The sequence below is a fragment of the Pristis pectinata genome, chromosome 13 (genome assembly GCF_009764475.1).
Source record: "Pristis pectinata isolate sPriPec2 chromosome 13, sPriPec2.1.pri, whole genome shotgun sequence".
NCBI classification, from domain to species: domain Eukaryota; kingdom Metazoa; phylum Chordata; class Chondrichthyes; order Rhinopristiformes; family Pristidae; genus Pristis; species Pristis pectinata.
In genome coordinates this window covers 29,114,139-29,130,629 of record NC_067417.1, presented here as the reverse complement: position 1 = coordinate 29,130,629, position 16,491 = coordinate 29,114,139, and the positions used below count along the sequence as shown (strand labels likewise).

At 39.8% G+C, this 16,491-nt stretch overlaps 1 protein-coding gene across 2 annotated transcripts; it reads right to left on the bottom strand.

The window, feature by feature from the left end:
- Positions 1-2,662: 2,662 nt before the first annotated feature.
- orc6 (origin recognition complex, subunit 6) lies at positions 2,663-16,454 on the bottom strand. 2 transcript variants are annotated; one of them, XM_052028543.1, is made up of 7 exons: positions 16,350-16,454; positions 14,329-14,458; positions 13,390-13,553; positions 6,749-6,838; positions 3,939-4,051; positions 3,764-3,835; positions 2,663-3,231 (listed from the first exon to the last, which is right to left on the bottom strand). In XM_052028543.1, exons 1-7 carry the CDS (start codon positions 16,412-16,414, stop codon positions 3,104-3,106), a joined length of 762 nt encoding a protein of 253 aa, XP_051884503.1. In that variant the 5' UTR covers positions 16,415-16,454; the 3' UTR covers positions 2,663-3,103. The 2 variants fall into 2 exon arrangements, with proteins under 2 accessions (XP_051884503.1, XP_051884504.1); XM_052028544.1 differs by lacking the exon at positions 16,350-16,454 and adding an exon at positions 16,185-16,282.
- Positions 16,455-16,491: the final 37 nt, after the last annotated feature.

Sequence of the window (16,491 nt, the reverse complement as noted above, 5' to 3'; positions counted from 1 at the left end):
GAGCAGATATTTCATTTCACCATGAGATCTTGCTCTTATTCTTCAGACTCTCACTGGAGTCCCTTCCTCACAGGTTCCCAACAATAAATATAGGAAGAATTGAGTAAGCAGGGGAGAAGAATCCTGAGGAAGGCATCAACTTATGTCAGAGGTTGTATTCATTCATCACCAGAACTACATGACAACTATATCATAAATGATCATTATTTCACGCATAGGTTACACATCAGCAACAAAATCCTTTAAATGAAAGGCATCTGTCATGGTCTAATGGCCATCAAGGTTGCCCTTGAATCAGTGGACCTGAATTACATGACATCAGCAACATCACAAGTTATGCAGCAATCCTAGCAGCTGCCAGATGACAGGGACTTCTCTTTGCACACTGAAAGCTGTTATGTGCCCTAAATGAGAAACAATTCGGAATATTGCTTGCTTCTTGAAAATGAGCTGTACATTAATTGATTTAATTTTGCTACAACTGAAAAGCCATGTCATTTGTCTTTTAAATTGAAAACTCCAATCCCATTCCCTCTTGACCACCTTGTGGGTGGGTTTCAACATCCTACTGACACTTCACTGTGCCCCATGTGGCTGCATTCTGCCTGCTCCCTTTCTTTTAAGTCTGCACAGATTCCCTTGATGACCCAGAAGGTGCTTTTTCCCCTAGATCAGCTGGTTTCAGACCTATCCCCTGTTGACTGAAGGGGCAATCTGGGACAGCTTACTGAGTCCCGGGTGGGAGGCAAATTGGTGTCTCCATTGACCCGAACCTGCACTCCAGGGGAGCTCTCAGGTGATGGGTACACAATAGCACAATAATTTTCTGGCATCTGGATCACTGTTTCAACTTCCTAGCCCACAGCTGACCAGGCTGATAGATCTCATCACAGATTTCTACATTTTGCTGTCTCCATTCCTCTCTTTAGAATCAATTCTCTGCAAAATCTGAGCAAAGCTCTTTAGTATGCAAATAGGAGATGCATGTCCATTTCTGCACATTCAATTTCATGATCCCATATCTCTGCTCATGCACAAAAGCAATCTAAGCAGGTGTAGTATTTCCCGATCTACAGAGAACTACAATCTGCCCATTGAAAGCAGCAATCTACTCATGAACAGCATCTTGCCACTCACTCAAAAACCGCATTCTGCTCACAAGCATCTCCTCTCTACTCAGGGAGGACAACAAAATAGTCCCTGTAGCATATTGCTATTTCTGGGAAGTTTCTAGCTGCTAGCACATGACAGAGACAAGACTTAGATCAGGGCAAGACTGAGCAGTCATCTGATTCAGGTAATGTGTGAAAGGATTGCTGCAAAACACTTGCAAAGTATGCAGCACCTTCAGAGACAAAGTTATGATCTCCTAACTCTGCACAACCTTTTGCAACAGCATAGAAATCAACTCTTCCATGCTGCTCCAGTTAGGTCTGACAATGCTCAAATTAGCTTGTTGTGTATTCACACCTGCTTTGTCATGAAAGCATTCCAATTGCAGTCCCGAGAGTACTCCGGGGCAGGTGAGTGCATGGAGATACACCCACCCCAACTCCAGTCAGCCCCCAAACCAGATTCCCGAAACCTTGGAGACACAAGAGACTACAGATGCTGGAATCTGGAACAACACGCAAAAAGCTGGAGGAACTCAGCAGAAACCACTCCGGATGAAGCATCTCGACCGGAAACATTAACTGCCTATTTCCCTTCATGTATGCTGCCTGACCTGCTGAGTTCCTCCAGCTGTTTGTGTGTTGCTCCCAAAACCTTGTGCCAGACTGCCAGTGCCTGGTATTTCTGTGGTACCTATCCCTCTATTCAATTAGGTTATTCCTCGTAGTCCCAGTCTCTGAGATGGTATCATGGGTTGTCAGGCATTTTGATGAAAGGTCATCAACTTGCAATATTAACTCTGCTTCTCTCTCCACAAAAAGGGTGCAATAAGTAGTTCTTCATAATAAAGCACATTTTACAACCCTCTGAAAGAGAGGGAGAGTTTGGCAACTAAACAAAATCTACTTGGACAAGCTTCTCTTCCTCTCAATTACAGTCTCAAAACTGTTAACTGTGGATATACAATTGGCTTTCTAGAATTATCATTAATCAAAAAGCATCACCATATCAAGAGAACTTGTTCTTAGCCTTTCACAAAACAAAACTAAATTTAAATAATGATTTCCACTTGCTACTTAAGACTAAATGACTAAATTAGTGGGTAGGTTTCAGAGTTCTCACCCATAATGTTGTTATTATTTAGAATTGTACGCAAATTACTTACCAAAGTTTGCTCAGTAATCGAGGCAGCTTATTTGTGTTTGAGAGCTTGGGAAATCTCAAACTACAGTCATTTTTAATCACACTATATTCCTTGGTGGTGGTGTAAAAGAGAAAAGCAAATACAAATTAAAAGAAAACACTGAAGATATTTAGGTTGGACAGAATAGGTGAAGAGAGAATCAGAACTAACATTTCAAGTAGATGACCTTTCATCAGAACTAGGAAAAGTTGGAATTCCAATTAAGTTGCAGAGATGGGGAAGGAGTGTTTCCCTTTTCACAGACACTACCTGACCAGCTGAGCATTTTCTGGTTCTGATTCCCTTTGACCCTCAACCCCCAGATTTCCAGCTTTTTCTTTTGTTTTTCAAATGAATCCCAAACACTAAAGGTAAACCATTTTATTTCTCTGAAAATGTCATTAAAGTTAAAACATAAACTCTTACTTCAAATATCAATAAAGCACAAATAATAATTCTAAAACAGACAAGCTCTTCATGTACACAAAATGCATTTAAATTGTAATATATTTTACAAAAAGGGGATCTTAAGACTTCCATATACTAGTTCCTTTAGTGGTAAAACCACAATTCATCACAATGTCTACCAAGTTCATTTAATCTATGTGTCCCAATGATCACTGTAATTAAAGTGAGCAGTCATATCCACAGACTGGATTGCACAAATTAAGGGAAGTCATAAATTTGTAGACATGGTTTCTAAAATGAAGACAACAGTAATAGAACAATGGTCCTGTCCCCCGTCCCCCTATACGTTATACCATATTGGACTGCTGCATTCACTGGAGCTCAACACAAAGTGAGAAACTAAGAATTTATCATCTTGGCCTTGGCTGCATTTTCTAGAATTCGCCTTTTCCAGTCTTCATAATCCTGCTGTTTTGTTATGTTGTGTTCAGCCTTTTCTCGTTTGGGTTCTGTTGGAATCTCTTCATCTGTTAATAATTAGAATAGCTTTATTTTTTCTTTACAAAAGTTATGGTTAATTTAACCTTACCTATTTACAACAGAATAGAAAGTGAAATATCACCACTCTTCAGTAACTCGACAAGTCTGCTTGAAGAAAATATATACTGGACAGAGGAGTGATTGGTTTCTTCAAAAGTGCTATCCCTTTGGCCCAAAATTCCATTTGAACCAGGCTGGATTAGTAAATCATAATATTCATAGACATGAATACAGATCAGTGATCCTCTTCAGATGCACGTACAATGTGGAACACAACAGCAGAATTCAGGCTTTACATGACTTAGTATTATGGCACTATCCATAATACCTCAGTGAACAGTCACACGCATTTTCCCTTAAAAAGTCTTTTTTTTTGTGGGGGGGGGGGGGCGGGGGTTTGGGGTGAAGAAGTTGCTTTGGAGCTTCACTTCTATCATGAAAACGCTGATATAAACAGTGATGAGTTCATTTTCAAACACAATTAATGATTACAGAGTAAAAAAAAAATCTATTTCCTACCTTCCTCCTTTTCTAATAATTCCAGGAACATCCTTTGCCTTTTATTTCCTTTAGATTTTTCATCAGATTCATCTATGGAGAATAATTAGGCAATTATAATTATTGTAACACCATTATATTTTTGTTCTAATTGACAGTATTAAATTAATCTAACAATGTAGCTTTCAAAACTCACTGCAAACAACTTTCCCAAACGTTTCCATCTGAGAGCAGAGTCGATCAAAGACAGTCTTCTTCACACCAGATGAAGCAACGAGCTTGGCCTTGTCAACCTTTATTTTCAAACATCTAAAGTGCACCAGAACAATCCACAATGTAATTGAAAATCAAAATACTACAGATGCTGGGAAATCTGAAATAAAAAAAACATAATATGCTGGATGTAGTCAGCAGACTAGGCAGCATTTGTGGGAAGAGATAGAGTCAACATTTCATGTCAAAGACCCTTCATAGAACTGGTAAAGTGCTTCTGTTGAAGGGTGTTCAATCTGAAATGTTAACTGTTTTTTTTCCACCTGAACCTGCTGAGTAAATCCAGTAGCTTTTGTTTTCATTCTACAATACAGCTGTGTGTATCAGTGTAGTATGTGACAAACTTATTAATAGTGAAATATAATAACATTTTTGACAAGCCTTAAAATTTGATGCAACTAAAACCTTTTTGCTTTTGATTTGGCTTTAGTTTCAATTAATAACCTTAGCCTTTTTAAAACCACAGAGTGATTGAAAGATAACCCACACGATAGAAATAGAGCAGTAATGATTAAGGGAAATAAAATTAGGAAATAAGGCAAAAAGTGTTGTTACACATCTCGAACCAGTAAGTGAGTAGATCTATAAAAATGCAGGTCTTATGACATGCATAGATCACCATCCCATGCAGTCTGAACTCAACTTCCCTCAAGTCCATAGGATCCACATAATTTGAGCCCAGAGATGGTCATTGGCCCCAGAATGCCCATTAACTTTAAGTTCACCCATTGTCCACAAGCTCAGTGCTTGCAGGTAGCCTTCAAAGTATGCTTTGCTATCAGAATCACTAGCTGGTCTGCACTGACTTTTCCCTTGGGTGTAAAGTCCACAGTAAGATGAAACTATTTCTGACGTCTCAGAAGCCACCTCTCAGCAAAGGCAGATGTTAATGACAAAATTCACCATTTTCACCATTACATTCAGCCATCTGAAGAAATCAGTATTTGAAGAATAATATCTCACAAAACCATATAATAGGCCACAGTGATCCCTGCCCACCTATATCCTCTTGAGACTTGGACTACCTACAGCAGACAACTCAAGGCAGTGGAGAGATACCACCAATACTTTCTTCACAAAATCCTCTAGCAGAATAAGCCAACCAATAAGAGCATTCTCTCCCAAACCAACAACCCCAGCAGTGAGGCCCTAATTCCCCTTAGTTGTCTATGTCCTGGAGGCCTCATCTTTTCCGATGTCTACCTGGCAATCTATTCTGAGATTACCAGACATCGGAAAAGGTATTCTCAAAATCTCCTTCAAAATATAAAACACCCTCACCACCCCCACCCCCCAAACTCTCAGGAGTCTCTGGCCCATACCTGCTCAAAGAAAAAAAGGAACATTCAGAATAGCATTAAGAGTTAGAGCATCTTCATCAGGAGCACACAGAAGACCAGCGTAAACAGCAGAAGTAGTATATCACCTCCCAAACTGTCCTGCCATTCACCTTCTGGCCTTCAAGCACCTTGGGCCTTCTGGCCCAACTGTGGCCAAATCTTTAAATTTCATCTGTCAACTCAAAACCCACATAACTGGAGGGGAGACAAGTCATCCTTAATCCACTTAAGATGACCACATAGCTTGTGTCTGGAGTTACATAAAGACTATAGTAGATAATGGTTGCATATTTCCTTTACAAAAAGCACATTTGTGAGTGTAATAGTTAAAGCTCTTATGAGCATGAAAACCTAACTAAAGTTAAATTCCCAAGCTATTGCACTACAGGCATATGGATTGTTAATAACATAACCATTCTGCTACCAAACACCTTTGCAGTTTTTGCACACGGTCTGCAAACTGGTATTAAAATAATTTGAGACTACATTTTGCTCCTCCATTAAACTTCTATACTCAATGAACAATATAGAACAGTATAGCACAGGAACAGGCCTTTCAGTGCACAGTAGTATACTGAAGTAATTAAGCTAATGACACCACTTTAAACTAATTCCTTCTGCTTGCACATGGTCCATATCTCTCCATTCTCTGCATATTCATGTGGCTATCTAAGAGTCTCTTAAACACCTCTATCATATCTACTTTCACCATCACCCCTGGCAGTGCATTCCAGACACCCACCTCTGTGTAAAAAAGCTTGCCTTGAACATCTCGTTTGAACTTTCCCCCTCTCACCTTAAATGCATGCCATCTAGTATTAGATATTTTGACCCTGGGAAAGAGATACTGACTGTCTACTCTATCTCATAAACTGCTTACAGGTCTCCCCTCAGCTTCCTCTGCTCCAGAGGAAACGACCCTAGTCTGTCCAACCTCTCCTTATAGAGCCTGCCCTCTAATCCAGGGGCAACCTTGTAGATGACTTCTGCACCCTCTCCAAAGCCTCCATATCCTGCCTATAATGAGCGACCAGAATTGAATGTAATACTCCAGATGCAGCCTAACCACAGCTTTATAAAGCTGCAACATAACTTCCTGACTCTTGAACTCAATGTCTTGACTAATAAAGACATGCATGCCATATGTCTTCTTTACCACCCCATCAACTTGTGCAGCCACTTTCAGGGAGCCATGGACTTGGACTCTAAGATCCCTCTGTACATTAATACTGTTAAGGGTCCTGCCATTAACTGCATATTGTCCCTTCAGATTTGATCTCCCAATGTGCAACACGTCACACTTGCCCAGATATCCATTACAGACAGAAAAGACTAAAATATATTGAGAAATTCATAGGTATTAGGATAATTAAATCTCAACACGGATACTTACTTGCATGCAGTACATAGAGCCGCAGTGGTGAAGAGGGGCTTTGTGAAATCAAGATCACCTTGCTGTGCTTCCGAAAGACTGGTTTCATATCTGACAGAGCACAAGTACAAGAAACATATGAAAGAGAAGTAGGTCATTGGCTTCCAGTGTCTGCTGTAGCATTCAATAGCTTAGAGGATTCTCCTGCACCAAATTATCCCCAGATTCTCCTAAATTTAGCAATATAGTCAAAAACTGAGCCTTCCTAGGTAGTGAATTCCAAAGATTTATTACACTCTGGGCAAAAATCCCCATCCTGAATGATTGACCCCTTATTTTGTGACTAGTTTTAGACATTGCAGCCAAAGGAAACACCATCTCTGCAAACCACAGAAGAATTTTGTTTGTTCAATAAGATTACCACTCACTCTTCGAACCTTGAGAGCATAGGCCTAGTCTCTTAAGCCCTTTCTTTTGTAAAGGAGACCAAACCTATGCACAGTACTCCAAATGTGTTTTCAACAAAGCCATGTACAAGCTCAGCAGGACACCTTTACTTTGCATTCAAACCCCCTTGAAATCCAGATCAACATACTATTTGCCTTTTTAATTGATTGCTGTACTGACATTTCCTTACTGCATCTCAAAGTAACACATCAAGATTCCTCTGTATATCAGCACTTACTATATTCTCACTATTTAAAAAGTCTCAAGTTCTCAACCTTTCAAATATTTGTCCATCTCCACCTTCAATATATCTAATGATCTGGCCTCCACCACCCCTAAGAGCAGAGAATTCTAGACATTCACTATCCGTAGAGAAGAAATTTCTACGTTCCCCAGTTTTATATGACCAACCCCTTATTTTGCAGCTGTGTTCTTGTTTTCACTAGTAGGAGAGTCACATACATCTCAACGTTTACCCTGTCAAGCCCCTTAGGATCATGTCTGCTTGAATAAGCTCACCTCTCATTCTTCTAAACTACGAGGGATACAGATCCAAACTGTCCAGCCTTTCTTGACAACCCTCTCATCCCAGTAATTAGCCTAATATTTTAGAGTTAAAATTTCAGGTCTGGGATCCTTCATTAGTTTCCAGCATTTTGTATTTCTGGTTTGTATTGTTGTGTTTGTTTTTCCAAAGCATTTGCAGTAAATGGCACTGTGGTTAAAAATTTGGCACCAATCTACTACAAGAAATAACCACTTGACTTATGGCAACTTTAAAATAGTCACTCATATGCAGTTAGAGTACAAGAAGCAAAGGGCCAACTGCTACTTCTCTCTCAGGATAATGATCCTTGCATTGTCATGTATGCATGAATAATTTGACCTTGGTTCAAATTAATTTAGGCCGCTTCAAATGCTTTGTCATTTTCTTCCATGATACAGCATCTAACAGTTCCCTATGTTTGAAGCTATATTAATTGACCTTTAATTTGCTGAGGTTTGTCTTCATGGAAAAAAATTACAGATGCATTTGCTACGGGTGAGTTAGAGCAGAGGAAGAGTTGTACAGCACAGAAATGGAGCTTTCAGCCCATGACACCCATGCTGACCTTTTTGCCCATCTACACTAATCCTATTTGTCTGCATTAGGGCAGTATCTTTCTATGCACTAATTTATTATTCAAATACCCTAAATATGCAAATATTAGAATGCACACCACCTTAATACAAACATATGCCATCTTAAGCACAACACAGAAGATTTCTGGTTGCCAAGCAACTTTATACTGGCTACAGAAGAATGATGGAAAGCTGATGAATTTTAACAGCAAGTGTTGTGTCAAACACTTTGGTTCAATGTTGACAACAATGCACACTCTGTGGTGCTGTTTGACACAATTCTGGATGACAATTATATAAGGGAAGGTAAGCCAAGTGAATTTTATTTAAAAGAAACATATTAAAACTGAGCCAAGCCCAAGTTGGAAAGATAAAAGCCAATGATGATTCAGAAAGGAGCAAAGTCTGGAAATATTTCAAGAAAACAGATTTAAGAACACAAGATTGGCATACCATAAAATAACTACCTTCAATTCAATGCATTTGAAAATGAAGCAGTCAAGCAATTCTCTGACTGAGACTATGAACAATGGAAGAAAGATCTATGGCAAAACTTACTACTAGGTGTTCCTAATGTGATGCTTTCATCGTGAGGATCTACATTCTGGAAGGTGGCTCCCCAAAACTCCGATTCTACCAAACAACATATCCCATTCCTTGATGCAATGACAGAATGGCGACATGTGATTCTCCACTGAGTGCCACTTATGAATATTCTGTAATAGCAACTTTTTTGTCCACAAGTTTTGCATGGACTTCTGAAACAGTTTTTTCCCCCTAACTTTTACAGTCTAGCCATTATGATTTGCACATAGGCACTGTGTATTTGGACTCAGCAAATTTCAGGACTTCTCCAAATCAATTGCCTTCTACAAAGCTAAGCGGGAACATATTTTCACAATCATCTTTATAATTAAATCTGTAACCTTCTCCCAACAAGAAGCATCATGTTGATAACTGCTCAAGATAAATGCAGCAACAGGGAAGTTGAATTATGCAGATTCCACAAGTGTCCAAGTAAGGATGCTCCTTTAGAACATACATACATGATCTGAACATTATAGCTGAGGAAATAATATCGATGTTTGTGAATAGTACCAACTTTGGGATGTGGCAAACTACAAAGAGTGCAAGACAATTTTTGATCTGAAAGTATCCATCTATTTTCTAAGTCAGTAGAAAAAAAAAGCATAGGAAAGGATCTTAAGTGGTTGGATTCTACATAAAAGAGAGGAATAAAGGGATATCATGGAAAAGATGCAATATGGATTTACCAGGAATGGAGGGTCAGACAGTACAGGCATTTTCCAGGTTCCTGAGAACTGTCCGTAAGCCAATTGAACAGAAGGGGACTGGTATGTCACCACCCACCCCAACAGTCTCCAATGCACCTGAACCCATAGTCACCACTGAGGACACAAGTTCAGTCTTCTGAAGAGTGAACCCACAGAAAGCATCTGGCTTGGATGGTGTCCCCTGCCGTGTCCTCAGATCTTGTGCAGATCAGCTGGCGGGGGTATTTGCATACATTTTTAACCTCTTCCTGCTTCAATCCGAGGTTCTCACCTGCTTTAAGAAGACCACTATCATCCCGGTACATAAGAAAAACAAGGTAACATGCCTTAATGACTACCATCTGGTGGCTCTGACATACACCATCAGAAGTGCTTCAAGAGGCCAGTCATGGCATGCATTTAACTCCCAGAAAACCTCGACCCACTGCAATTCACCTACCACTGAAACAGGTCTGCAGTGGATGCCATCTCCCTGGCCCTACACTCATCTTTGGAGCATGTGGACAGTAAAGACACCTACATTAGACTATTGTTTATCGACTACAGCTCTGCCTTCAATACCAATAATTCCAAGCAAACTTGTCACCAAACTCCAAGACCTGGAACTCAACACTTCCCTGTACAACTGGATCCTTGATTTCTTGACCAACAGACCGCAATTAGCAAGGACAGGCAGCAACAGCTCCAGCACGATTATTCTCAACACTGGTGCCCCACAAGGCTGTGTCCTCAACCCCCGACACTAATCCCTCTGTACTCATGGACTGCGTGGCCAGATTCTGCCCTAACTCCATTTACAAGTTTGCAGATGATACCACCGTAGTGGGCCGTATCTCAAATAACGATGAGTCAGAGTACAGGGAGGAGATAAGACAGCTTAGTGACATGACAACAACCTTTCTCTCAATGTCAGTAAAACAAAAGAGCTGGTCATCGACTTCAGGAAAGGGGGCAGTGCACATTCTTTTGTCTACATCAACGGTGCTGAGTTTGAGAGTTTCATTCCTAGGAGTGAACATCACCAATAGCTTGTCCTGGTCCAACCACATAGAAGCCACGGCCAAGAAAGCTCACCTGCAACCTCTACTTCCTCAAGAGGGTAAAGAAATTTGGCACATCCCCTTTGACACTCACCAACTTTTATCGATGCACCACAGAAAGCATTCTATCTGGCTGCATCACGGCTTGGGATGGCAACTGTTTTGCTCGGGACCATAAAAAACTGCAGAGAGTTGTGGACACAGTTTAGAACATCAGAGACCAGTCTCTCCTCTGCTGCCTCGGTAAAGAAGCCAGTATAATCAAAGGCCCCACCCACCCCAGATATTCTCTCTTCTCCCATCAGGCAGAAGATACAAAAGCCTGAACGCACGTACCACCAGGCTCAAGGACAGCTTCTGTTCCATGGTTATAAGATAATTGAATGGTTCCCTAGTATGTTAAGATGGACTCTTGACCTCACAATCTACCTTGTTATGATCTTGCACCTTATTGTCTCCCTATACTGCACTTTCTCTGTAGCTGTAACACTTTACTCTGCATTCTGTATTATTTTACCTTGTACTACCTCAACGCACTGTGTAACGAATTGATCTGTATGAACAGTACGCAAGACAAGTTTTTCCACTGTACCTCAGTACAAGTGACAATAATAAACCAACTCCAATTTCTCTGCAAGTCAGAAATGTCTATTTTCTATGTCATATCACTCGACATACATTTGCTATAATTCTTTCATTTCATTGAATAATCACCATAATGATACCCATAATAAAACTAATGGAATATATACTGTATTCAGTCATTAATGAATATCATGAAACATTTATTATTCTTATTACTAGCTTGAACAATGTATGCGAGAATTTTCGAAAGTCATATGTCTGCAAGTCAGGTAATTTATAATCTGGGAAGCCCCTGTTTTGTTGTCAGTCATGCCCAACCCCCTGCTCCCACTCTTGCTTACCAGAATGGAGACAGTTAAGGGGTCACCTAAAGGGGCCCTCCAAATTTATGTGCTGTACCGCATCAACATTCTCACCAGTGCATTAAATATTACCCGGAATTTAAAATAATCTGAAAAGCAAAGAACAAACTTGCATTTTTCCCAGCGAGTTCACATATCACAAAATGCTTCACAATCACGGTATTCAAGAGAAATAATGCTAACATTTTGACATAGTTAAGATACTATTTTGATGCACTTTGAAACCAGGAAAATTTAGATTTAATCAAGTAATCTTGTTACTGTTTACTCCTAGAGTATAGCACAGGAATAGGCCTTTCAGCCTACGATGTCTGTGCCAACCATGATGTCAAATTAATCTAATCCCATCTACTGCACATGAGCCACATCCCCCCATTCCCCGCACATTCACGTGCCTGTCTAAATGCCTCTTAAATGTCATCATCATATCTGCTTCCACCACCACCTCCCCGGCAAAGTATTCCACGCACCTACACATCTGTGCCTTGCACTTCTCCTTTGAACTTTCCACCTCTCACCTTAAAGCTATGCCCTCTAGTATTTGTCATTTCCACCCTGGGAAAAAGAGTCTGACCGTCTCGCCTATCTAGGCCTATCATAATTTTATAAACTTCTATCAGGTCTCCTTCCAGCCTCTGATGTGCCAGAGAAAACAATCCAAGTTTGTCTAACGTCTTCGCTTTACTCACCACATACAAGGCGCTGTTCCACATAAGAGATTAAGTGGAGCAACAATTATTAATGAAAAATTACCAATGCTATTTCATCAAAAGGTTTTGCAATCACCTGATAACAATCCTAAATAACAGTCACTGAATTCCGATGTAATAGATTGTATCGGTGGACAAAACACTCTTTGAATGCAATGCATGCTACTTCTTAGCATAAAGTGACAACACAGAATGTTCCCTTTGAACATGAAAGAATTATTAGGTATGTTGCATGAACATAGCTGCACAAAATTTTGGAATCGAATTGTTTGCAATTCAAATTAGTTTACTTAATTAGCAGAAGTACAAGTGCTTCCTGGGATCAGACAGGAAGCTACTACATTATGAATTAAAAAATCAGAGATATTAAAAGTACACTGAAAGCAAGTGCAGAAGTGTATATAGCATTTCATTTAAATAAAATTAATGCTGCTTCTTTGAAAAAACGGTAAGGAGCTGATTTCACCTACTCTTCTTGCAATGCTCAATATCAAACAGCATAAATAACAAAACCTAGGAGGCAGGCATCATTTGGCTACCATGAAACCTCCAGACCCCACTTCCAAGGATTGAAGAACCAGAAGGCCATCTTTCTCATTCACAGAGCCAGCAGCATCTGGCTACATAACTATTCGTCGGTAAACTTCAAAAGAACTGTGCTCTCTTTCATAAACTAGTTTCAATGTTCTTTTATCTATTTCCAGGAAAAAGTCAAGCTATGATACCCTAGGTATTGGGATCTTGTATGCCAGTCCCCTACGCCTGGATAAACAATATGAAATAATTGCTAAAAATAAAAATCCCCTTTAAGTCAATTATCCAATAACAGCAATCTGTGGGTGGATGTTAAACAGTCATGCACATTTTACTCAAAAGAGAAAGGCAAGCAGCTCAGATTGGCTCAACAAGCTATAATCAAATTTAAAGAGATGAGTCACATTTCAGGTAGACATTACACTATGATTGAAATACTTGTACTGAGCAAAGACAAGGCCGAATGAGAAGTTTCAAACTGCCAAAGAAATTACTTAAAAAGGCCAGCAGTCAGTTGGTTTAGAAAGTTGTGTTAAATGATATTTTTAAACAAAGGAGAAATTTTACCTCTGCAGTATCTTGTTTGATGCATTGACTGCCTCGATGCAGCCAAACTGAACTGCCAGATCTCGGATTCCTAGCTGAGTATGTAGACCAAGGATACTTTCCAAGGCTTTCAGATGGGTCTGGTAAACTTTCTTGTTCAACCCAGATAGTCTTAGGATAAAATCCTTCACAAAAAAATATAAAATTAAATTACAAATTATTTTCTGCACAGTGACAGTCAAAAGCAAATCATTGCACCCCCCTTATGGACCACTTTTGCAAATCTGACAAAACAATTGAAATAAAAGGAATTAAATTTATTATTTATGGATTCATTAAGATATTCACCTTTTATAGTTCCATCTAACATGCTTGTAACCAATTTATTATATTGATTTAGTATTGCATTACATTTCTTTCTAGTACCATATTTCAAGTAAACATTAAAGGTTCCATTGCAATATCTTAAAAAAAGAGAATTTATCCTTCAATCGTTGCCAAAAATTGGTAACTGATTATTTATTTTATTGCTGCTTATGGTAGTTCACTGTACACAAACTGGCTTCTAAGTTGCTAATACTACACCAATAACTAGACCTTAAAAATTCTGAAGCTGTATACTGCTTTGGGATAGTGAGGTCATGAAAGGTGCCATACAAATTGAACTACCTTAGTCTCTAATGGAGTACATCTTGCAAAAAATACTTAATGTTTACAAAACATTCACTTGCAGAATGTTGTAATGTGCTAGTCTGGAAACACAAGATAATGGTTCCTAAGAGTAATAGTAGGTGTCGTGCAGATCTGCACACAAGATTGGAAGGAGGGATGAACAATTGAAAATGCTAGACAATACCAGAAAACAATTGAATTTCACAATTGAGTAGCCAGCTGACACAGCATTGATCTAATATCCCTATGTAGAAATCCTTATCTATGGTTTAACTGCTTTAGGCTTACTTTGTCAAGTGGATGTTTAAGTGAAGTTGCTGCAAGGTCAAGACACATCACGGCGCTGCTCGTTGCTGTCACGTGTGCAGAAAACCCTGTGCACTTCACCTCAGACAAGCGCAAATATTCCTCTGCTTTCCTGAGGAATAAGACACACAAAAGATTCTTTCACATGATTTGAATATATGAGAATCAATAATTATGTACGCCTGTTTGTGCAAAGTAAATACAAACCAAAGCTAAGCTTTCACGGCAGTGACTGCGATAGAGAACAATACTTGTGCACAAGCTTCTTAAATTATAAAAATAAACCCACCAAATTATAGAAGGACAGTATGTCTTGATGCTTTGGAGTTTAAATAAATGGCAGGTGATCTAATTAAAAACACATAATTCTCAGAGAGCTTGACTGGTCAGATGCAGTGTCAGTCTTCACATCTAGAATAGTTCAGGTGAACGGCTGATATAAGCAGAAATGTCATAACAGAATGGGTTGTGATTTCTTTAGAATTTACACCAATAGGGCTGTGTATGGAAAGTCTTTGAATATATTCAAGGTTCAAACTGAGAGATTCTCAGGAATATCAGAAGAAATAGTGAGAAGAAAAAGTGAATTAAAGATACATCAGTATCACTTAATAAATGGGACAGATGGCATAGCCCCTTGCTCTTGTCTATATTTCTACTAAATCTATTATACTCAATGATAAGTGGCAACAAATTTCAGGCACTCTTTGTCTATTATTTGTTTCAAGGCCTCCCACAGAAATGTTTTTGAAACTAAACTGTAGTTTGCAAAGTGGTTATTATATTTGACAACCCAAATGATCACAACCACATATTAGAGTCATCACCAACATTCCCATCTATTGCTGAACTCTCACAACTTAACAATTATGATACCTTCTGGTTAGCCTCCCATGCTCTATCCACTGAAATCAACAAGTTAGCCAAAATTTTGTTGCTCATGTCTGAGCTTAACACTGCCTCTTCACCCGAAACAATCCTGCTCAACTGCACCTAGTCAAATTCCTCCACTAGCTCACCTTCCTTGCTCTATAATTTTCTCTACACCTCTGCACCAGATTTACTGCAGTTCCCCCAATATTAGTTTTGACATAATTTCCAAATTTAATTGTTTCACTAGTGAGCACCATGGTCCTAACCCCAGAAAATAAAAATGTGAGGGGTTGAGACAACCTTGATGAAGCTGAGTAAAACTTGGAAACTTGTATGGAATTTGCACTTTCTCCCTATGATTGTTTTCCACATATCCTAAAGAGGTAGGTTAACTCACCATAGAAAATCACCCTTACAGCAAATAGATGTAGGAGAATCAGGGTGTGAGTGAGTGAGAGAGTGATGGTGGTGGGGCAGGATGGGTAGATTGAGGGGATGTGGGCCAGAATAATAAGTGGAGTGATGGGAGTGAGGTATTGCTCTAAGAGCTAGCATAGGCTCAATGGGGCCCAATGACCTTCTAGATCATCAGAGAGACAAGAAATTCCCTGTTGTCGGGGACAAGTGTCTCCTGATCCATCAAGGAAGTTGATTTGCAAGTCAAGTCGAGTTTATTGTTATGTGCACAAAAACAGTGAGGTACAGGTGCAATGAAAAACTTGCTTATAGCAGCATCACAGGCCCGTAGGTACCAAGAATATAAATTATACATATATTTATACCACAGAGTAAAAAGACTGCAAAAGCATGACCTTTGTGCGAAAAAAAAACAAAAACACAATCGAAGACAAGTCCTTGGTAATACAAGAGGTGGTCCGAAGTGTTCTATTGCTGAGCTAGAGTTAGGGTCGTACAGGTCGATTCAAGAACCTGATGGTTATCGGAAGACAAACACCGTTGCTCACATTTACAGCAGCTGAGAGCCCATTTCGCAAGGCTGAGACTTGAGGCAAGGCCAGGGGCTGAAACCCGAAGTTCTGGCCCCTCTTGCATTTCCCTGACCGCCGCCCCATCCCTCGGTCTATCAAAGGGCTGGTCAGCTTTAGCCAGGACCCAGGCCAGGCACTCACCAGATGACCCTCCTGGATTCGATGCCGAGTTTAAGGGCCAACCTGGCGATTACGGTTCGCTCCATCTCCCAGCACGTCTCCCACTCACCCAGCTCCAGACCCAAAACCGCGCGCCTTTCAGTAGACCCGCCCACGGGGGCCG

Excerpts from the sequence above, each read along its gene's own strand:
- orc6 (XM_052028543.1), bottom strand. The coding sequence starts at position 16,414 with ATGGAGCGAACCGTAATCGCCAGGTTGGCCCTTAAACTCGGCATCGAA. Across the intron at positions 14,459-16,349 it reads GAATCCAGGAGGGTCATCTG|GAAAGCAGAGGAATATTTGC; the intron begins GTGAGTGCCTGG and ends CTTATTCCTCAG. Across the intron at positions 4,052-6,748 it reads GCTCTATGTACTGCATGCAA|ATGTTTGAAAATAAAGGTTG; the intron begins GTAAGTATCCGT and ends GGTGCACTTTAG.